The 23,021-nt window shown below is 39.4% G+C and overlaps 1 protein-coding gene across 2 annotated transcripts in view; it reads right to left on the bottom strand.

Moving 5' to 3' along the window:
* UPF2 (UPF2 regulator of nonsense mediated mRNA decay) overlaps positions 1 to 20,525 on the bottom strand; it is a 64,866-nt gene extending 44,341 nt beyond the window's left edge. The window contains exons 1-6 of one of the 2 annotated variants that reach the window (XM_074903496.1): positions 20,419 to 20,525; positions 14,950 to 15,329; positions 13,113 to 13,892; positions 8,638 to 8,798; positions 7,403 to 7,600; positions 5,379 to 5,528 (exon numbers count right to left, since the gene is read on the bottom strand). In XM_074903496.1, coding sequence (XP_074759597.1) covers positions 5,379 to 5,528; positions 7,403 to 7,600; positions 8,638 to 8,798; positions 13,113 to 13,892; positions 14,950 to 15,311 — 1,651 coding nt within the window. In that variant the 5' untranslated portion in view covers positions 15,312 to 15,329; positions 20,419 to 20,525. Of the gene's footprint in view, positions 1 to 5,378; positions 5,529 to 7,402; positions 7,601 to 8,637; positions 8,799 to 13,112; positions 13,893 to 14,949; positions 15,330 to 20,418 lie in introns of those variants that run through there. The other variant, XM_074903497.1, reaches the window with a different exon arrangement.
* Between the last annotated feature and the right edge of the window lie 2,496 nt (positions 20,526 to 23,021).

Raw genomic sequence — 23,021 nt, 5'->3', positions numbered from 1 at the left:
AAGATCTCACCAGGTCAATCCCCCTACAGTTACCCTCTAATTGCAAAACTTGTGGTATGCTTCAACAAATTTCCAGATTTTACTAAATCCTAGAGAAGAGTTTAGCTTGTTCTATAGCACAACATGAGCCAAAATGATGTTATATCACAAACACTTCGAAAGATCCCTTTTTTGGCCAAAACAACACTGCCTCCCAAAAAACAAACATGATGAAGCTTGGCTTTCTTTCAGTTTGAGGATGTTCAGCAGTAACACAAATACCTAGGATGTATTTGAAAGGAAAATAGACAGACAGACTTCAAAGAGGAGAATATGATGGTGGAAGTCACACCCAAGTAAACTACAAAATAACCAACACCTGGTAAAGTCACTATGTCTTCACAGGTTACATGGTAAGATAAAGCAGCATTGAAGACTCAGGTTTCTTTTTCAAGTTACTGAAAGGCAAAGTGATAACAAAGATACAACGTTGTAGGATTTTTTTTTCTTGTTTTCGGAAACTGCTAGAGTCAGGGGCTGAGCTTAGGTAGAGAAACACCAATTGCTCCAAAGAACACTGCCAGCTACCCAGTCTTGAAGTCATTAGATATTAAAGGAGATGCCATTGCTCCTCTCTTGCACAGGCAACTACGTCAGAAGAGAGAAGGATTCATTAAGAAAGGAGAAAAAAAAGAGGCAGTAGGTGTTCCAGATGCTCAGACAAAAGAGGACCATGACATTTTAAATGCTTAATGGACCCCTGACTTTCTCAGTCATATACTCAGAGTTCACTAGGATGCACACAATAGCTCAGACCAGACATTTTTACTAGCAATTCTTATTTTAATGCATTTTTCCACTGAGATATTTACAGCCACATCTTTCTGTCTCCTAATGTTCTTTTATCTTCCCCTTTCTCCCTTACAGCAATTAGTTGTCTCACCTCAGTCTTCTACTCAAACTGACTCAATGCTCTTGAAATAAATTTAAAAAAACCCCAACCCTTTGACAATTCAGTCATTTCTCTAGAAAATCTTTCAAAAGGCCCTGCTATCACAGTCAATTTCAACACTTCCCAAATACATCTCTTCTTTCAATGGTATTCTCCTTCACTGGCAGGTTACAGATGTTCTCACATTGTATTTCTTTCTCCTCATAGTATGTGGATCCTTTTTAAGTGGAAAGGCTGTTTTGTAGTACCTGAATCAGGTTTGGGACTTCAGACAGAAAATTAAGAATTTTACAGTGACAGGAAATGAAAGAGTCAGGGCTTCCTTCTCTAAGTCAAACAATGATTCTAAGTCTGCAATTCGTGCAAAAAATGAGTTCATTTCCTGCTTTTCACTCTGATCCTCCCAAGTTCCAGTCTTTTATCACCACCACATTTTAAAACAGCATTACGTCTTTTTAAAAATTTACAAGTAGTAATGTATAACAGTTACTGTGAGACTATTTCTGTAGAGACAGAAAGAAAAATTATTTTTTCTTTTTAAACACCTTTGTATTTAACCAGAAGTGCATGCAGGGAGTAGAACTGAGAAAGCATCAGAAAACATTAAGGACTTACTGAAGTCATTCTCCTGCAACAACTGGTGCAAATCAATCTTCTACTTCAGCAACAATATTAATGGGCCTTCCCCAATCCCTACACTCATACCTTCTGAGAAAGCCCTGGCTACTTTACTGTCAGCATATTTTTTTAATTTTTACAAAACTACAACCTTACAGAGGACTTTCTCCTAGAAATCCCACTCTGTCTGAAAGCTACTTTCTATAGTATCACCCAGACAGTGGAAATAACAGAAGAGATATTCCTCTACAAGATAAGTTTCTGTAATAAATTTGATCATGCAGAAGCTCTCACCATACACGTGGTACAAACCAATACTGTGAGCAAATTATTAGCTGGATCCTTCTTTATGCACAACACTTCGGCATAAGCATAACGTTAAACATACTGATGAATCAAAGCCTCACTGAGGAATGTGTTCAGAATCTAGACTCACAAGTTCAAAAAATATTTCTCAATAAATATTTTTAGATCCTTTTTAAACTCTTGCTCTTCTGATAGGAACTTTGTTAGCTCTCTAAGCAGCGTAGCAAAATTAATAGGGTTGACTTAATACTCTCTTTTACACATCATCTCTGCTGCTGATCAAACTTAAAAAAACTGGTACTAGATACATATAAACATCAGACGACTCCTGTTCCCAGTACCCTTGATGGCTTCCACCCTGGCCATTCCTTACTTAACATCTTTGTCTCCATTCACACAGCTTCATTTTTAACATTTTATCTTCTCTTTTAAAAACCTCAAAACTCACTTCTTTCAGCATGTTTTCCGTCACTATTTTCAGCTCCGGTGCTATCTGCTCCCTCTCTCTTCCCTGAGCATATTGAAAATAAGAAAATTAAGATTCACTCCAAGTTAATACAATAGAGAAACAAAATAAATTAGCTAAGTTCCTGGTAAACAAACATCTTCAACTAACTGCAATTTTCCTTTTACATGTGGTATGTCAAACTTAGCTGACTATAGACTCCAGCCTTAAGGAAGAAAGTGCAGAAAAAGGTACTGCAGTGCTGTGAAGGATGCTACAACAGGGCAGACCTGCTTCAAAAACACACTCTTTGAAAAACTGCCTTCTCTCCCTCAAACCTGGACAGGGGAGAAAAGGCTGAAGTGAGGTGACAGAAAGAGATGCAAAAGTAACAAACAGTATGTAATACCCACTGTCTGACTGGACTGTCTACCCTATTTATCCTATTTTCCCCCTCTATAACTCACTCCATCTGCCAATGAAATCCACCCCCACAGATTATGACAGTAACTACAGCTACTTTTCTTCATCTTGGATCTTACATCAGGGTGGATGCAGCTCTGAGCAACCTGATTTAGTCAAAGATGTTCCTGGTCATTGCAGGGGGGGTGGACTACATGAGCTTTAAAGCTCCCTTCCAACTCAAACTATTCTACAATCTAAGACTCTGCTACACCCCACGCATCCTCCCTTTCTATACTAAAGGTCCATCTCAACCTAGGAATACGCCAGTTTATGTTTGTAATAGTGTCATAATAGTGGTTTCATTCTTTGCTGGCTTTGCACAAAACGTAACTAACTTACCTCAAGTACAGATGCACAAAAATTCAGTACATATCAAGAAAAGTTAAAGCTGTATTTTGCAGCTAAAGGACACCTAATTTTCCTAACGTCAAACCTAAGTGAATTTTTATTAACAGAGGGGCTGCAAAAAAAAGTAAATCTACCATTTTACTCGATGGAAATACGTCACAGAACCTGAAGCAACATCTAAATTCAGAGTTTTGTTAATTCTGTATATTTGGTGCTACCAACTAGGGGTGTTGAGAATTACACACACACCCGCCACCCAAAAAATCCAATCACTGTGTTTATGTTTCAAGTAAAGCAGCACTTACATGCTACTAATTTATAGCCTAGTTTTCTAGCAGAACCAGTACTTGGCAATCATACTATTTTAATTTCTATCATTAATTTATGAAGCTACTTGTCAGTATCAAAGAAATTTGACAAGGGTATAGAATTCACAAAGACACTATGTTTTTACATGTTTCATAAAAAATAAACCAATGAACAGAGACAATAATGAAGCAATTGTTCTCCACTAAGAAAAAGCCCACCCTGTGAATCAAATGACATTACCTTCACGAGGTAGAAAGTAAAAGGCTTTCTTTAAGGGCTGGCTGTTTAATGATAAAAATAAACCTCATTCTGACACATTTTAGATTAACCTTTCAGATGGGAGTATGTTTAATGCTCAGTCAATAGCTAGTTTAAAAACAGAAAGTAGTATTGATGGTTAGTATTTTATATTATGACAAAACATGCATCACCTTCCTTTCACAGTCAAAAGCATGATCATCAATCCCTTCTGTGCTACTGAACATTCTCAAACTTGCATTGCCTCCCAGTGAGCTAGAACTATACAGAGACTGCATCTTCTATTTCTGATCTCATCTCCTGTTATTTCTTTCTCACTTCTACAGGATCTCACTCCCATGTTATTTGGCTTTGTCTTTATATTTAGAATAATCTTCATCCTCCTATCTAGTCAAGAATCCTTTCAAAAAAAGACAAGAAGGAAATATCCACATTCTTTTAGATGTCTACTGACGAAGTATTTTTGGCCTATCTAGCAGGCTATGACCAACCCAGTTCTTTTCCTTTCAATTCCAAGAGAACGTCTAAAGTGTACCCTTATAGACAGCTGAAGCCAAGCTCTTCACTGTTTTGTTCCAGATGTCTGGCCAGAGGATAACAACTTGCTAAAGGTGAATGTCCTTCAATTAAAACTTAACATCTCAACCAGCTTAAGCTGTTGACTACTTACAAAAAAATATAAACGGAAAGGAAAATTTATTCCCAAGAGGGTATGGCTTTTTCCAGCCTGTCTTGCTAAAAAAAGGAAAAACCTAAGGAAATATTACATGAATTATCCTGATAGTTTTCATTTCAGAAGGAGTCTGAAACAGTCTAACTGTGGAGCTAATTTCTCTGAATTTGCGAGGTGTCACAGACCAGCATAGTCACAAAATTAATTTCAGCTCAACTAACTTTAGGTACACAAGAGTCGTCCAATTTAAAGATCCACATGCCCCAGCCCATCCCTGATTGTCAGGAAAGCAAGACTGGAACTTTGAGGATTTGTTCAAGCTTCTCCACACCCACAGATCCATGCATCAGCTTGGTTGGATGAACCCACAATTAAAACACCAATACACGGTCTTTGCCAAGGCCTGAACTTCTTTGCTTTGATGTGAACTCCACGGCTTGAAATTTTGGCTTTCACTTCTTAGCTTTTAAAGCCCAGTGCGGTTTCAAGAAAGAGGATGATCAGATTATAAATTTACTAGATCAGGTAGGATTTTCACTTTTAAACCACAGAATCTCCAAGACAGTGGACTCTAGATGTGGGTTTAGGGTTTTTTTTTTCCTCACATTCTAGACACAGAACAAGTTTCCTGCTTCAGAAATGAAAGAAGAGAATGTGCGTTTGTCCTTGGAAATCCAAAAATGCTATGTAAAGCCATAACATCAGAAAAAAAAACCCTGTACCCTAGACACATTTGATGAAAAAATAATTTATGCACTGAGTCTACATACTTTCTTCTAGTCACTTTTCAGACAACTGGCTTCCCATTTGATTATTTTTAAAAGCTATAAGAAGGAATCGGTAACTTTCACTACAGAAACCTCCATATAATGCTTTCTGACCACAATCCTAACAGTTTCCAGCTACTAGTTTCATAAATAAACAACAGTTCTCCCTGAAGTCACTATCTACTGACTAAAAACCATCAAGCTCAAAAAGCCCTGATCAGGAAACAACAAAGAATTCCTAAAACCAATCCTTTTTACCTTGCTCATCAAGAAGCTTTTTTGTAAGATCTTCTGCCTCATCTCCACAGTCCAACTCCAGGGGGTCATCATTAATATCCAGGTTCTCCAGCTCCAACTCCAAATCCTCACTCCCAGGTGCTTCTTTATTATCTTTGGCATCTTTTGAATCTATTTAAAAGTTAAGTAGAAACATTACATTATTAAATACACACTGTCATGGTTAGAATACAGGATGACTCATGCTGCTAAACCTATGTCTCTTTAGTACCTTAGTCCTGTTAAAAGGAAATGGGGCAAAGAATATCTACTTCTTGAGACTATACTGTCTCATCTGTTAGGTCTCTGTGGTTTATATAGCTTTACTTGTGTGCCTGAAAACTGCTAACATTTATCTACACTGAGGTCTGTTAAGGACTGCCAACAGGTTTTAATGCTTTGGTTTGTTCTGAAGTGCACCTGCTAACATCTTCACTGGATGATATCCACACATACAAATGGAACAAGACATTCAGAACTGCAGTAGTCTAAGTGAAGAAGTGCCTAAAATGGATTGCCAGGTCATCACGTAGAAAGTGCAAGCAAAAACAACCTTGCATATTGGGAAGGTCGGATAGAAAATCAGTATCCTCCAAAATCTCAGTAAATTAATATCACAAACATTATTCAAAAAGAGCCAGATTCAAAGATACAAATTCTAATTTAATGTTTGCACTGCATATTCTTCATAGCTCAACTGATAACAAAACTGACAAAGCAAGGTAAACAAAGTGTTTTACACAGACCAAGAAAAAGAAAGCAAAAAGCAGAACAGGAGGAAGATACTGAAAAAATAATGTGCTATGTAAAAGGTCAAATAAAAATCTTGTTTTCCTTGAAAATAAATAATCTATGACTCTCTAGATGAAGATTCAGAAAGGAATAGCTAATATTTTTCTTGGACAACAACACGGGTCTAGCATACAGGATTTTTCCAAGAGATAACTAAGTACAACATTCTGCTGTTCTTTCAGGCCTCCTTCAAGCCTCATTTGCAGTCTATGTTTCACTAAAAAAAAAAAAAAAAAATTTCAAGGCAAGTAACTTTATTAAAACACCTAAATTTTTCGAACAAAAAGTGACACAATTTCTAAACAGTGCACATGTCATATGGAAATAGCAGACTCCCAAAGCAGGCAACCTGTTTAGAACCACAGACAAAATTAGCCTGGAATAGAGTTAGACCTTGGCGAGGTCTCTAATTCAACCTTCTGCTCAGAGTGGATGAGCACTGTATTCACATCAGATTTCTCAGGGATTTTTTTCGGTTGTCTTGAAAAATCTCTTAAGACAAAGATTCCAGTCTCACTGGGCAAGCTGCTGCAACACCTAATTATCCTCACAGGAAAATTTCAGAATTCAGACATCAGAAAAAAAGGCCATGAGATATAACGCTGACATTCCATTAATACTTAAGTGACCTATGGCACACGGATTAGAAAATCATGTACCTATGTCTTTGTTGGCATATCCTTAATGTCAAAACACTGCTCTTACACAAACAGGTATCTTGTGTTACACTTTGAGCCAGTGATGGTGAATGTCATTTTTAGCCCATTATAACTGAAGGTTACCAATACCTTGTTGTGAACCTAGGGCTGTATCAGAAGTGAGAAATCATCTGGCCTTTTAATCTATTTGAATTTTATATATGTTTATATAACTGAGACAGTTAACTACCACTAACAATTTAGTAGAAAAAACAGAATGCACATTAACATCTTTCAAAGGTCAACTTTTAGGTTTCTCACAGAAGTCAGTATTTATTCACATTGGCTAATCCCCTATTATTTTAAAATTCTATTAATATTAAAATGCATTTACTTTTTTTCTTTCTTAAATGCCATGCACAGCTATAATGCCTATCTCACAGAGTTTATTCTCTAAAAATTCATCCAAACTAGTGTACTGTCCACAAATTATTTCATTAGAGACTCATTACTTCCATCAAATTTTCACATCTGTCGGACAAGATATGTTTAAAAATACTTATTTAAGTATTCTACCTCTTGATTCATCCTTCCCGGAATCCTTGTTCTGGTAAAATTTTTCGTTATCTTTAAACAAAATTGCTGGCACAAAAGCCTTTAAATCGACAAGATTCTCATAGAAGTTTCTAGCATCTTCATCTTCCCAGATACCTCCCTCCAGGTCATATTCTCCAGGCTTTCCTGGTGTGAAAATATCAATACCAGGTCCATGTTCTGCAAAAACAGTGAAACCATAAGAAAGTTATTTACACAAATTTCCTCCTTCTAAAAGGAGGCACCTTTAAAGATTAAAAGAAATACTTTCAGAAGCATGTTAACCTATTTATTACTACCACTGTTTTCACTTAAATATTGCAATTTATATTTTAAAGTGCTTTTAACAACCCAGTCTTAATATTTGATATACCAGTAAGTTATCTTAAAATTGTAAATTTGACACTGATAGAAAACACAAACAGTATCAAAGTGAAAGTCACATCAAATAAAATCAAGCAGCACATTATTTGGTATTAGAAAGGAAAGCTATAATAAACTAAGCTATAATAAACTAACCACAACAGCATAAAAAGTAATTGCTTTGAGTATGATGAACTGTACTCCATTGTATTTTAAGAACAAGTTTAAAAAGGAATAATTTTTAATTTAGAGGTACTCAAGAAATACAGCTTCTTTTAAGCTCAAGATCACTTCAGACTAAAGGTATGCTCATAATTTCAACAACATCTCTAAATCTAAAATTTGATATTAAGGCATTCGATACCTCTGCCAGTTAAATGCTGTACTTCTCAAGTCAGAGAGCCACCTAGCGACTTACCTGGCTTAACAATATGTTCCTGCTCATACCATCATGGCTCAAAAGATATTTCAAACCCCTTTTTGAACAATCTCAAATTTTTAAACTCTAGCATATGCGGTTCTTTAAATATTAAAAAAAGCATATTAAATGGAAAGCGTTCAGTTAAAAACATTTTTAATTTCTCATTTATTCCTATATTACCTAAAACAAATCTAAAGAGATATTACTTAAAACTACCATAACTACAAGGCATATACAATAGTTATGGTTACATGTCATGTTTAATTAATTAAAAAAAAAGTGTATTATTCATTTGTCAATATCCTTAAGTGAGAAAGCTTAAATAAAAAGAAATCAATGGAAAGAACACATCAGTAAGAGGGTTTGGTTAGCATTCCCACCACATCCAGGCCAAGTCCAGCATTCTGTTTACTTGCTTTAGAAGATGGCCTACCCTCAGGTGTTGGTTTCTCTTGGGGAAGGTCAGGCATATTTTCATCCAAAAGATCAGCTAGAGATTGAGAATTTGCCAACAGCTTCTGATATGACATTGCAAATTCCTCATATTGCTTGTGTCGATCTTCACTCAGCTCTCCTTTGGAGTGAAGAATACGCCTACAAAATCAAAGTTACAGTAAGACAACCTCTTTTCTTAAAATACAGTTGAGCTATGCTGAACCACTACCAATTTCTCTGAGCAAAGCTAACCTTCCTTCTTCAAGGGAACTGTGAGAGTTCTAGATAAGACCGCAATAGCACAAATTTAAGCAATGCTATTTTTTTCCAAATCACCCTACTGAATTACCAACTTCAATATCATTGACGATAGTAGTCACAGAAGTTCTAACTTAAATGTCCAAAGAGAAAGGATAACTTCTCTTTTTGCCATGAATATCCTGTAACAGTCCTGCACTATGAGACTTCTGTTGTAAATTAAAACACTCAACTTGCATGAAAGCTGGATAAAAGTTGCTTTGCATCTGTAACAATACATTTCCATGTTGTTCAAATGATTAAATGGGCAATCATTGCCAGGATGCTCAAAAACAGTTGCATGTCAAAACCAGCCCATTAATTTTCCAGCAAGTTATTTCAAGGCTATCAGTCCAAACTAGGAGCAATTACATGTGGTTTTTTTCACTTGCTCTTTGTTTTCTTTATGAAACTAGCCATACTTACTTTAAATTCTCATTTTTGAAATTGAAATCCATTGTTGAAAGCAACTTGCATTTGAAGGAATGTAAACATTGCTTACAAGTGCACAATAAAGCAGTTCCACAATTACATACAGCACAGTACACCTCAATTTTCTTACCTTACTACAATTAAGGCCATCTTGGGATTTTAGATTAAAAAAAAAAAAATAAAAAAATCAAGAACTTTCCATAGTTTGAACCAAATATAGAGAACAAAGTAATCTCTGCTACTACAAAGCTTGTCACAGAGGACTGATGAGACTGTCCTCCTTCCTTGCTTTTAGGTTAACTAAGAATAAGCTGGTTGCTCATTAGCAATGTTCCAGTTTGTTCTCAACTAGGGCTCCCGAGATGTGCATTCTCCCATCCATGGCATGATCCACTCTTCATGAAGACCTCTCATATGAACGAGGCACAGTCAGTTCTCTACCAGTAAGGGACACTTTGGGCCAGCTGAGCTCTTTGGGGGCCTACTACAGCAAAGATACAAACGGGCTCAGACCAAACATGGACTTTCAAAGGGAAGATGACAGAATGAGCTTGCCTAGCAAGTTTCCAACTTGTTTTACAGTAACTTGAATAATGGTAGTAACATTGGACTAACTAGCTGTGACCACTGACAATGCACCCTGCATCGAGATGAAAGCATCAGAAGATAAAGTTTGAAATAAGGTGCAAATGCCGTAATTCCTAAAGCAGGTTGTATCATTACATTACCATTAGGCTTTTATTAAACAATAAGTATACAATCACATTATTGACAAAAAGACCCAAATATTTTATGGCATAAAAATTCTAAAACAGTTTAAGCAATGTCAGTTGAAGGATATCAGTTTTGGCTTTTTTCAGTTCCAGGTCAATTGTAAAACAGAAGTCATCTTTGTACACAACACATTGACAGGGCAAGCAACCAAATCCCTTACACCTGCTCAGAACCAAAACTTGACATAGATATCTTGCTAGAGGGCAAGCAGCAGTAATGCTAGTAAAAGTTCTGTTTCTTGTCCCTCTTACAAAAACACACCTATATAACATGTATTACCTGCTCCTGTGAAGTAGAGCAAGAAAAATTAACAAATTAAATAACAACTGACAGTTTCTGAAGTGCAGTAGCTCATGCTAAGTGCCAATTCATACCCTTTCCATGGAGGTAGCTTTCCATTAGATACATATTTTAAGTTTAAAATATACCAACAGCCTCATAAACATGAGCACTGAAACTGTGCTATTATTAAGAAACAAAAAAGCTAAGTGCTGTAACAACAGTACAAGAGTTTCAGTTCTCAAAAGGCAAGTTTTAACACATTCAAGCAAGCTAAAGCGTAGCAAGCAAACTTTAAAAAGCACAATTCACTTTTGAATACAATTAAAATTACAGCACACAGTACTTCTCTTACTTCATATCTCTTCAGAATTTCACAGTGCCACAACACAAGTTCAGCAGATCTTAAAAAAATCCTTAATTTAGACAGAAGTTTCTTCCATACCTAACACTCATTTTTGAAAGCTCACACTAGAATTTGGGAATCAAGCCGTTTCTTTCCAATGATACAGCCTGAACAGATTTTGCTGTGCCCTTAGCTGCGTAACCAAACCATCGTACCGTCAAAGGGTAACTCAAGGTAGTTTTCCTAATTATCCACTTGCAGAAACCCTTGTGTCTTATAACACTAATTTAATTTTACCTAAATGATTCAGCAGGTAATACAGTATTAAAGCACTGTTAAGGTCAGCATATTACTTTTCAATTAACTCAACCAACCCGTACAGCTTGAGTTAGTTCACAGTCACTCTCCTGACACAGATAAATTCAAGATGTATTTACCTGACAGAGTATCATAACCTAAACATATATTATTGCTGATGCACAAGAGGGAACAGTTCACTCCCTGTTCACTTCACTGGTTCTAGAATAACAGTGGGAATAAAAGCTTTTGCTATGAGCAAAGTAGATCAAGTTTCAATTACACAGAGGACTGTTTTTTCCAATAGGATTATTGGGTTTTTTTAAAACAAGCAAACTAAACCAACCAACCAACCCCAAAAAAGAAAGCAACCAGCCACACAATCACTTTCCCCAAATCCACAGTTTAGGAAGATTTCTATAGTACTCACAGAACTTCTTACTAGGCAAGTTTCTGTCTGCACTTTGATCACATGCAAATGCCAAGGATCTCTGTTACAGTCACGTTGTAAGCAGAATTAGGGCAGAACAATTTTTTGATGTCTTGTTTCTCTAACAAAACTTACTCCCCAATTTTTATTAAGCAGCTGGAATAAACACCTTAAAGTTCAGATAGAGGTAAGTAGTAGAATTATCTTAATCCAGTGATAAATGATAGTTCTTCACATTCTTTCCCCAAAACAAAGCTCTGCACCCAAGCTCATAGGTATAATTCTGATAAAGGTGCATCAAGAGGTCTCTAGCCTCATCTACTCAAAGCAGGCCCAATGAGATCAGGCCAGGCTGCTCAGGGCTCTATCCAGCCATTTTTATCCAGCTGTGCAAGTACACATTTAAGTGTAGTTCCCTCGCCCAGATTACCTATGTTCTTTCTTCTTCATGATTTCTTAACATTCTTCATCTCTCTTATTTTTTTTCCACTCTATTTCCTATCATACAGACTTTATAACACTCACCCACTGAAATCCCAGCCAGAACCAATGTGCCCCAAACCAATTATAATTGAGAAAGTATAAAAGTTTATATTCATTAACTAAAAAAACCCCAAACAACTAAGCCAGTAACGCACTTTAAAGTAATAAGGTAATTGTAGAAATAATAGCAGCTCAAAAGTCAGTTTACAGTCCTGTGAAATACAATACTTAGCTGACCAAGACCTGATAGGACTGCAGCACAATATCCATCAGCACAATGGATCCAAGTTTAAAGCTTTGGTTCAGGAACATAAAATTTTAATGCATTCCAAGCATACAATTGGCTCTGGACCCATATTCAGCCTTTTAGTCGAAACCTGTGCCTACACCATAACATATTCATTTCTATCTGCCTGGAATGCTTCCAAAAGGATTTAAGAATGACTGTATTTCAAGACCAGCAGTTGGGTTTAGGCTGATTCCAATAACGACAATTCAGGATGCTTTAAAGAAGAGCAAACAGTTATTGAACAATGCAGTCATGGTAGAAACTAAATTACTCAGATCTCAAAGGTGTGTGTATTCATACTCTCCGATACTGGTATTTCATACAGACATTCGAAGCGAATTTGAATCAGATTGTCTATACCCTCCAACATTTTAATATGTAAAATTTGCCCACATTAACAAGGTATCCCTTACACTTCAATCCAACCTAATTTTTCTTCCACACTAGTACGCTAAAAAAATTAAACAAGCCAAAGCCGTTGTGACATATGCTCCATTAGATACGTGTGGGTGGAAAGGGAGAAATCAGATTGTGCCAACTGTAAAAGGACAGTACCAGCTGGGAAAGAAACATTACTCTCAAGCTGCTAAGGGAGTATCACCAAACTAATAGAGTTTAGAGAATTAAAGCTAAAGGTCAAGTTGCATTTTCATTCAAAGAGTCTCTCTGTTTTTCTCTTCTAAAGTATTCAGAGCAAATTCAGAACTTTTTTAGATATACTGCAGAATACACTTATCTTCTACACACTGCTAACAGACTTTGTTCACAAACACTGCAACAAATATAGGCACTTCATAAATAAACTACTTTTTTCTCCATAAATAAAAAGCAACATTCAAGTGTCACCTGTTTTGTCTTTCAATATTTTGGAGCTCCCTGTGGTCCCTTTTCAGGTGTTTGGTCAAAGACGTAAAGTATTCCTTCAACAAATTCTGGAAGGGCTGTTGCTTCTCTGGGCTAATTATCTCACTAGGAGGAAAGCTCAAGTTAAACTTCTCTGCAACAGTTTTTACTTTCCTTGGTACCAAACCAGCAATGTCATCTCCACAGTGCCGACAAAAGCTCATAACCACAGAAACATGACTGTGGGATTCTCGATCAGCATTAATAATATTTTTAAGCTGCTCATAGATTAAAGACAGACCTTCCTTGTCAGTGAAAATCCCAACTATTGTCAATTCTGCAATGAAACGCAGATCAGTTCTTAACTTGGTAATGTTGGAAGTCTTCTCTTCTTTCCTTGCTTCAAAATGTTTTTTCCAAGCCTGAAGTAATGAAGGAGCAAAATCAGCATAGCGCTGGTGAAAGAGGGAACACAAGTGCACGGCGCAGTTCACATCTGATATTTTCAGTTTGGCTTCCACAATAGAAGCTACTGCTTCTGCGATGTATTTGCTTAAATTCAGGCTATTAAAGTCATGAGACAAGGAGTCCCTTTGTTGCTCTGTAATGGTTTTTAGCTTCTTAACAAAAGCTGTGTTCTTCTTCAGACTGGAATCCAGTCTGCTGAAGAAGTTTTCCTCAGGGCGATTGTCTGGTGCATTCTGGTTTTTGCTGCGAAGCTCCTTCCTTGCCTGATGACGCTCCCAAGCCTCCTGATGGAGTTGATGTGCTTCCTCTTTTTCTCTAAGAGAAATAAAAATTAGTCATTTTCATTACAGAACTTTACTTTCAGGTTAACAGTTCAAAGGAAGAAAAAGTCAGAGCTGGAAACCCTCCAGTAGTTCTAGACACAATTTCCCCTTAATATTAAAACATTATTTAAATATTTAACAAGTTAATCCTAGAAAGCCAAAGCATCTACTTCATAAACTGTTTAATTTTTCTGCTGCAAAAGGCAAGTACTACTTGTTACAAAATGAAATTTCTCAAATACTTCTATGCAGAACATATTAATCCCAAGAGACTTAGAAAATATAAACACAGAACTCCATTTACTCCAGATGGAGATGAAGTTCTTACAGAAGAGGACAACAACCTTTCAACACGTTACTGTGTTACACAGTTAAGGGCAACCTTTTATTCCCAGGCTACTGGAAGTACACAGAAAAATTTTAATAGCTGAAATGAAATACATCTGTCCCAGCTAGAACTCAGCTATGACATTGCCTCAGTTTTAGAAAGTGACATATTTCAAAGAAGAATGTCCGGAATCTTGGCTTTATTGATCTAAGGATGCTATCTTCAACACTGTAGTACCTTTTGATAATGTACTAACAAACACTGTCTTGGTAACATCACATATTAAACCACCAGGTTACATTCTGTGTTTGACATTGAGGTATCAAGTCTATGACTGATTAAAAGAAATTACGGCCATCTCACACAGTAGGTTTGCTCTTGTTATGGTCTGTGGACCTGTTAGAGGCTGTATTCCCAATTTTATGATACTAACACTTCTCCCATCTTAAAAAACTGTGCTTCTCTATTCAACTATAATTGTGCATTATGTGGTCATCGCATGGAGAACACTGTCAAAAATCTGCATTAGAGACTAAAGTAATAGAGGTTAGAGGTGAAAACTCAAAACTATGTAAAGTCATAAAGCACACTCAGCTACCGATGTAAAACTAAATACAACCTATAAGTAACTCAAACAGTTCATCTTTTATAACTCTGCCTACAATCCTGATAGCAGGACTACAGCCATTTGACACAATGAAACCATTAAAAGACAACTTACTTCAGCTGAGCAGCTGCTTCTTCTTGTTTCTTTTTCTCTTCCTCTTCTTGTTTCTTTTTCTCCTCTTCTTCTTGTTTCTTTTTTTCTTCTTCTTCTTTCTTCTTTTGCTCTTCTTCTGCCTTTACTTTATCCTCTTCTTTTTTCTTCCGCTCCTTGTCTTCCTTTTTTCTTTTATCCTCTTCCAGTTTTTTCTTTTTATCTTCAGGAACCTTTAAAGTCTCTCTCTTCACGCCAACCTTAACATCCTCTTTTGGCTTCTCCCTGGTGCTCACAGGTCGTCTTTCACTAAATTCTTTTTCTTTATTATTTAATGGAGATTCTTTTTCTTCCATATTTGCTGACTTCTTGCGCTCAGCTGGCATTGTGTTACCCAGGCAAGTCTGCAGTCACAGAAAAATAAGTACTTTTAACTGTTGTTCATATACTAGTCACTTCCACAACCCATCCAGACTCATTTCATTCTTAAGTAAGATAATTCACAAATGTCTGACATCAGAATAAAACACAGGTTTAAGTAAGTTTTCTCAAACTAAGGAGTGGACCTAACAGGTAAAAAGTAATCATTTTGTTATAGTGTTACACTGCAAAGTTGTCTTCAGCATGACTCGTGAAGTTGAAGCATTTGAAGTTTCTACAACCCCAGGAATACAAGATTGTGGAACATAAAAAGAAGTCCATCAGAAAAAAATTCAAGACTGATGAAAGCAAAGTCCCCCCAACTTAAAAATAAATATTTGATTCATCGTCATGCACCTGTGCCTCACTGACCTTTCTACACATCTCCTAAGACTACTCTCCCTTCCACTACCTCTACTTAGGATCATAGGATAATGCAGGTTAGATGAGACCTCAAGTGGTTCAACCTCCTGCTCAAAGCTGGGTCAGCTATGAGGTCAGACAAGAGCGCTCTAGGCTTCAGACTTGAAAAGTGCCAAGGAAGGAGATTGTACACCCCCTCCGGCCAACCTGCTCCAATGCCTGACTGTCCTCATTGTGACAAGACATCATCTTGCTCCCCTCCTTCCTCACCCCTCCCAAGATTTCCCCAGTCATCTCGAGCAGTCTTCTGCAGAGCACAAGTACCAGCTGGAAGAGTGTGCTGTGCTAAGATACACACACAAACCTCCTGACGGCAGAACAAATGGAAATAATAGCAGAAAGGCTACAATTATGAAGAGGTATCAAAGGATCCAATCTGTATCTCTGTCTCCTCAACTGATGTTTTTCTGGGGACTTGCAGGAGCTTTAGCATCTTTGCGGTTTCTAGCCCTCTAATTAGTTTCATTTGGCTAAGCACACGAAAGATAACATACACTGAACAAGAAAGGGTAGAATCACAGAATTATTTAGATCAGAAGGAAACTGTGGAGGTTACCTAGTTCAGCCTTGAGCCTTGCTCAAAGCAGGTCCAATATGATCAGGGACTTGGCTAGCTAAGGTTTTAATACCTCCAAAGACAGAGATGCATTGGCCACCTCTGGGCCCCCATTCTGGTACCTAAATAACCACACCATCCTAGAATTTGCTCTAGTCCATTCTGTGTCTGTTTCTTTTCATGTTGCACATGAAAGCTTTGAGAAGAACCCAGCTCCATCTTTTCTGTAGCCTCTGGTTGGGTTGTTGCAGACAGTAATAAGACTTCCCCCTCTCTTCTTACAGATTAAGAACCCCAGGTCTCCTAGTTTCTCTTCAGGTATCATGTCCTCCAACCTCCGAATGATCTTGGGGGCCCTCCAGTGGACTTGCTCCAGCATGACAATGCCTTTCTTGGAACTGAGAATCCACAACTGGATGTGGTGTCCACATCCAGTACCACATCGAGGGGAAGACTCATCTTCCTCAACCTGCTGGGCAACTCTTGTTACTACAGTCTAGAATGCAGCTGGCCTTAATGCATGGGCATTCTGCAGACTCATGTCCAGGATCAGATAGGGCCAGACAGGACTGAAAAAGGCAAATGGAACCACCTAAGCCTTATTTACTTCAGGCTAAATTAATTTCTTAAAACAAACAAAAAAATTTTCACATATTTACATGCTTCAAGTTAAATGCATATATGGGCAGGACATGACTGTATGTAATACACCTCCTAAAGAAACATCGCTTAGTTTTTATTAGTAATACCAGTTTGATTCACAATTACCACCCCCACTTTTGCCTTTCTAACATTTTACTCAGACTGGATGATGAAAATATGCTAAATTCACATATTTCCTGCATCTACTCAAAAAAGTGCATAACGAGACTCTTGCACTCCATTCTAATGTAGAGTGCTCACAGTATTATTTTTAACTATTTTGAAAGATATTTATAAATAAGACATCACCCTAAAGAAAATCTGTTTCTAAGTATTCCCCATTCCTCCTCCCACCTGCCAAACAATAAAATGACAGATTGATATACTCACTATCCCATACAGAACACTACATTACAATTTTTAAGATGTTTGTCCAGGTCTTCTGAAGAAAAAATTGATTGCAAAAACTCACAGTATATTCAGATACGGGCAGAGACAACTTAGAAACAGAGAATCTATTTAGGACTTGACCTCTTTGAGAGCAACTGGCGACAGCACCAACGAAGAAATGTTTCTGACACTGATTTATGGAAGTGAGATCAATCAAATCATATTTGCTTAAACAAGTACTAGCAAGTTTGGCTCCCTAATGCATGTCTACAACCAAAGTTCAGTATCTCAGAAGTAATAGATTTTAAAAACACTGATCTACATAATCTGAAAACAGCATTTTGAAATCGGGGCGGGGGGGGGGGGGGGGGGAAATCAGCCAAGTTGTCCCCCAGACCTCTTCATATTAAAGGTCTGAACTGATTTTTCTGTCTCCATAGGCCTGTTAAGCAGGACCTGTTCCTCAGATCCATGGGGAGATGAAAATCCTCCACATTGGGGAAAAAGGGGTTGTTTGATAAAAGAAATGCTGGAAAGGTATATCACAATTCCAATACTCCGGCTTTTATCTTTGTTCCCCATCTGTTGGGAAAAAAAAAAAACAAAACAACAAACAGCTAAACATGTAACTTTGAACAACATGGTCACTTACCATAATCTACTCAAACTCTTAGTAATTTTAGGAACTCCAAATTCTGTTTTAAAAACGTACCTGACATTTGGTTGTATAAAAATAAAACAGAGAAAATGAGATAAAAAGAAAAGGGATGAAGTATAATAGGGTACATTGTGATTTCGACCACAAGGCCGTATTATCTGCTTCTTCCCATGAGCACTGGTGACCAAAATAACCCCAACAATCTACTCTGTAATAGATTTCTGTCCTGTATCACAGAATACTTATGTTACAATACTCCTAGCTACCTGCTATGTACACAGCTCCTTATCTCACAAACCCTTCCGATCGCACTGCCAGCTCATTTGTGTCCACCAACCACTGATGGCAGGAGGCAGTTGGTGCAGTTGCTGCCTCCAAGCTACACACAGAGCCGCTCAGCACAGCGTCTGCTAACAGCTCAGGCAAAACAGAACTGTCAAGGAGCGTGTGCTATCGCCCTTCCCTTCACAAGAATGTTAATTTAGACCTTGTTACTTTTCCTAGGCTGCCAGTTATCACAGGATCTGTAGAACAAAGATACTTTCAAAACATCTGCCTAATTTGACTGAAACTGTCTGAAAAGTTTAGAAGTTGTGGGAAGCAGAATAAAATGGGAAAAGACATGCAGCAGTCTCGCTTGGGTCTTGTTTCTACAGGAGAGAAGGCTGAAGATACACAGTTTGGTCCAGATTAAGGGAGTGGTAAGGAAACATCAAGAGAAACTTAATAATTAAGAGAACTTCTATTAATACATAATATTTATATGAATGTACTGATGAAAAGGCAAGATAATGACATGAAGTTCATAAACCATTAGATAGGAAGAACTGGCACTCACATCTAAAAATTAGAAAGGGCTGAGAAGACAAGATACTAGACAAGCGTTCCATATGCTTTTGGACTCTCAGCAATCCATTTCTGTAGTGACATATAGATGCTTTAACACTATCTTCTTAGTTTCATCACTTAGATGCTACTCTTCCAGATGAAATTATTTCTCTTAATTTTTCACTACTTGACCTACCTTGATCTTACTTCAGAAATTTTTTAGTGTATCTGAATTTCTACTTAAGTTTTTTTCATACTGATCTCAGAATTTGAAAAAGTGATGGAACTGGGTTCATAATACTCTAGGCTCAGAAACTTAAGAAACAGGTCACAGGCAACATTTAAGAGAAAGCATTTATGTACTTACTCTCAAGGAAACCAAAGATTCATAAAAGGTATTCAGCATTGTTAATCTAGGCACCATTCTGACTAAAAGGATAAACATCCTGACCTTGGCCTGATACGCTTAAAACCTCTCAAATCAATAAAAACAGCATATTGTCACAGACCGCAGTACCACGAAGCAGAATCTCAATCCTGGCAAACACAACTATGGGGGGAAAAAAAATCAAGCTTTATTAAACTAAGCACATTGAGATTTTTCATGTTCTTTTTTAATGCTACTGGAAATTAAATTGATCCCACAAACATTCCTTTATGCACCTACTCTATTACAAACCAGATAACTGAGATAAAGAATGTAGGCAAGATGTCCCACTTCTGACTGGCTGAAAAACCTCAAAAAGCAACAAACTTCTCCATTGTTAGAAATCGCACTACTAGAAAATTAAAAGTTCCAAAAATCGAAATGCAATTAAGGTTCATCTTAAAGGGAAGGAACATAAGAAAAATACCGTGGTCAATCAGAAGAAAATAAACTTAGCCGCAAGTTTTGAAAGATAAGACACAGAGCAAGACAGGAAATTACTGTGCAGAGAAAGAAGGCCCCCCTACCACTGGCAGAGAAGGCAGGCCTGCCTACCCAGCCGGGCAGTTTTACTTTCGATTCCATACATGTCGAAGAAAGCGTTTTGCTGTCAGATCTGCAGCAACACGCTTTTCACTGGGAAAAAGAAGCCTAGAGACAAGTCATTAAATATACGCGGAGCAAGACGTCTTAGCGAACAACCCTCCTCGCTTTCCACAGGACGCCCCTACACATGTCAATCCGCGCAGACAGGCGCTCCAACAGCCCAGCCGCCTTCTCGGGCTCTACCTTCCCCGTTCGCATCGCATGCCGGAGAAAAACAGCCACCTGTCACTAGCCCTTCCTTCTCCTCTCCCTCACCCTTCCTTCTCCTCTCCCTCACCCTTCCTTCTCCTCTCCCTCACCCTTCCTTCTCCTCTCCCTCACGTCCCCCTCTGCCCCGGGACGCCTCAGCCCCGAGGAACCCTCGCCCAGCGCCGCCTCACGGCCCCCGCCTCCGGCAGGCCCCTGCGCCCTCCCACCGCCTCCCGCGGGCCCTCTTCCCCACACATCGCGGCGCCGCCCCACCCTCGGGGCCGCCCGGCGCCCTCGCCCTCCCCAAGCGGCTGGTGGCCCCGCTGCTCCCCCGGCCCGCCTCAGGCCCGCTACCTCCGCCCGGTGCGGACATCGGCCCGGCGTCCCGGGGAGCGCCAACTCCTCCGCCCGCCGCGGCCCCCTCCCCGGCGCGCGAGGCCCCCTCGCTCCTCTCCCCTCACGGCGCCCGCCGCGCTCCCTGCCGGGCCGCCCGCCGCGCTGCCTGACCGACAGCACCGCCCCGACCGAACGCGCGACGCCGGCCCCGCGACGCCCAGGCGCGATAGACAGGGCGGCGCCTTCTAAGCGCGCCGTTGCCGCGGCTCCGGTCGGCTCGGCGAGCGACGCTTCCCGACGGGCGGGGGTCAGGCAGCGCGGAGGGCAGCCCCGGGCGGGGTCCTGACGGCGGGCGGCCCTGCTCGGGTTACCGGGAGGCTGCGGAGGCGGAAGTGCTGAGGGGCGGGGGGGGCGCGGCGCTTGGCGGTGCTGTGGGGCGCGTCCCTCACAGCGGCGGGGGGGGAAGGGGGCAAGTGGGCCCTGGATGGCGCTTTCTTTGGTGGCCCCGGCGCATGATTCGCCTTGTCGCCCCGCGTGACGCCACTGCCGTGACGTCTCTGCGGCCGTGAGGCGTCACGTCGCGTCCCGCTGGTCGTCATGGCAAGGACGGCCTTTCTGAGGGGACCGCGCTGCGCCTCTACCGCACGGGTGGGCACCCGGCTCGGCGGTGCTTCATCTGTCCAGATATCACCGTGATAAAATGCCAGGAGTAACAGTGGCATACTACTAAGTGATGACGTAATCTGATGATTCAGTGGATGTCGCCTGTTGTGTTTTGTAGTCTAAATCTGGTATCTCCACTTAGTCCTCCTGCCGGTGTACCTGTCTGGACATCCCTTGGCATTTTACAGTGATAAATTTAGCTGCCTAAAACTTTGCAATTTATTTGAAACACTCACGATCTGCACGTCCGGGCATGGTGTCGGGTATTGGGCAACTTTTAGAGTTGCCCAAGCTGGAAAATTTCAGAGTGAGAATCTGGTATTTTTAGAATCCAGATTCTTAAACAGTGAGGTTTCTGACAGAAGCTTTCTCATAGGTATGGGGAAGTGTTTACACCCCTCTAGACTTAGAAGGAGCACACATGAATGTTGGCCATGACAGCAGGCGCAAGCCTGGATGTGCATAATGAGATTATTCAACTGTTAAAGCCACCTTTTATTCAGAGGCAAGAGTCAGCCCAAATATAAGACTGTGTTTACTGATGCAGAGTTTTAGGTGTACTCTGCCAACTGGTACAGGACTGGACAGTTGGTTTTTTGTTTTTTGTTTTTTTTTTCCAGGAAAAAGCTCTCCTCCCTGTTGTTTAACTTCATTGCTCATTTTGCAGACACATCTAAAAATCTCTTTCTGGAAAAGTTTGAAAGGATGAAGTCATGCTTATTATTATATAGATAATTCAACTGCCCCTCCTAGACAAAGATTCCATTTACTTGCCAAAATATCTCGGCTTCTCGGGTTGATTAAACTGATTCACTAGAGTGGAGAAGATCCATGTGCTAAACAGAGAAGAAAGGGTTTAATGGGGAGGTGTTCTGCTGATCCAGGATGCCAATTAAGCTCAGACACCACACTGAAAAGTAGTAGGCTGATTTTACTGTTAATAATCAAAGGATATAACTAAGTACTACAGAAAATAAGCAGTAAGAAAAATACAGAATAGTACACTTGCTTATTACTATGTACAGTTAAGCAAGGCAATGCACCTAATCATTACTACACAACGGGGAGAATAGCAATTAAGAAAGATCCATCACCACTTGCATATGTTACCATCATCCAGATCCACAGTCACTGGGGAGCCCCAGTTGCAGTGAGGATTTGGAGGCCTTTCCCTGCAAGTGGGAAGTTCTATGCAATGCATCCACCTGTAGGTGAGGCATCCAAAGTCGCTGTGAGTGGGTCCGGCCTTATATACCAAAAATTAGCAAGCCAGAATAACTTGCACCTTTGTTTTGAGCAGAAACATCTGGTTTCATCCTCCTGTTGGATTCCACCCAAATCCTGGTTGGGGCTCGGGGGAGAACCAAGGGAGTTTCTAACAAGGTCAAACACTTGGGTTCTCAGCCTTGAACAAGGCTAAACAAGGAAAGTTGGATGTGTTCTCACAGCATTTCAGCCTCACTACTGATTATATTCTGTCTAAGCTACATCTTTCACTAGTGAGCATACATATTTTGTTAATGATCAGATACTAATAATTAATGCTAATGGTAATACAGATTTTACTAATTTAAAGATACTAATAGTGGATAATGTTTAGTAGTGAGGTTCATCAAAAGGACAACTTTTTTTCGGGTCCTATTCAGGCCGTAGTGCTACAGGAGTGTAACTCTGTGTTAGTGTTGGCATTCTATTTCCCAAAGGCACCAATCCTGCAGACTGTCAGTGGATGACTCTGATTTGTTCTTTTTTCGGTCTGGTTTGAAAAGGCAGACTCAGCATTATGTGAGGCTTAAGTATCAGTTTCAGTGGCATTACGTCAAGAAATGTTGCCTTACTTTCTTTTGAAGCATGATAATGCTGCCTTTTCTAACATTAATAAAATGCTACAATTTTGAAAGGAAACAAAAGCTCCTTCTGTATTTGTACCTCATTCCCACACAGCTACAACTATGTTG

Source organism: Athene noctua, chromosome 3, assembly GCF_965140245.1.
Source record: "Athene noctua chromosome 3, bAthNoc1.hap1.1, whole genome shotgun sequence".
NCBI classification, from domain to species: Eukaryota; Metazoa; Chordata; class Aves; order Strigiformes; family Strigidae; genus Athene; species Athene noctua.
Note: the sequence above shows the minus strand (reverse complement) of the source record. Positions and strands in the feature narration are given on the sequence as shown.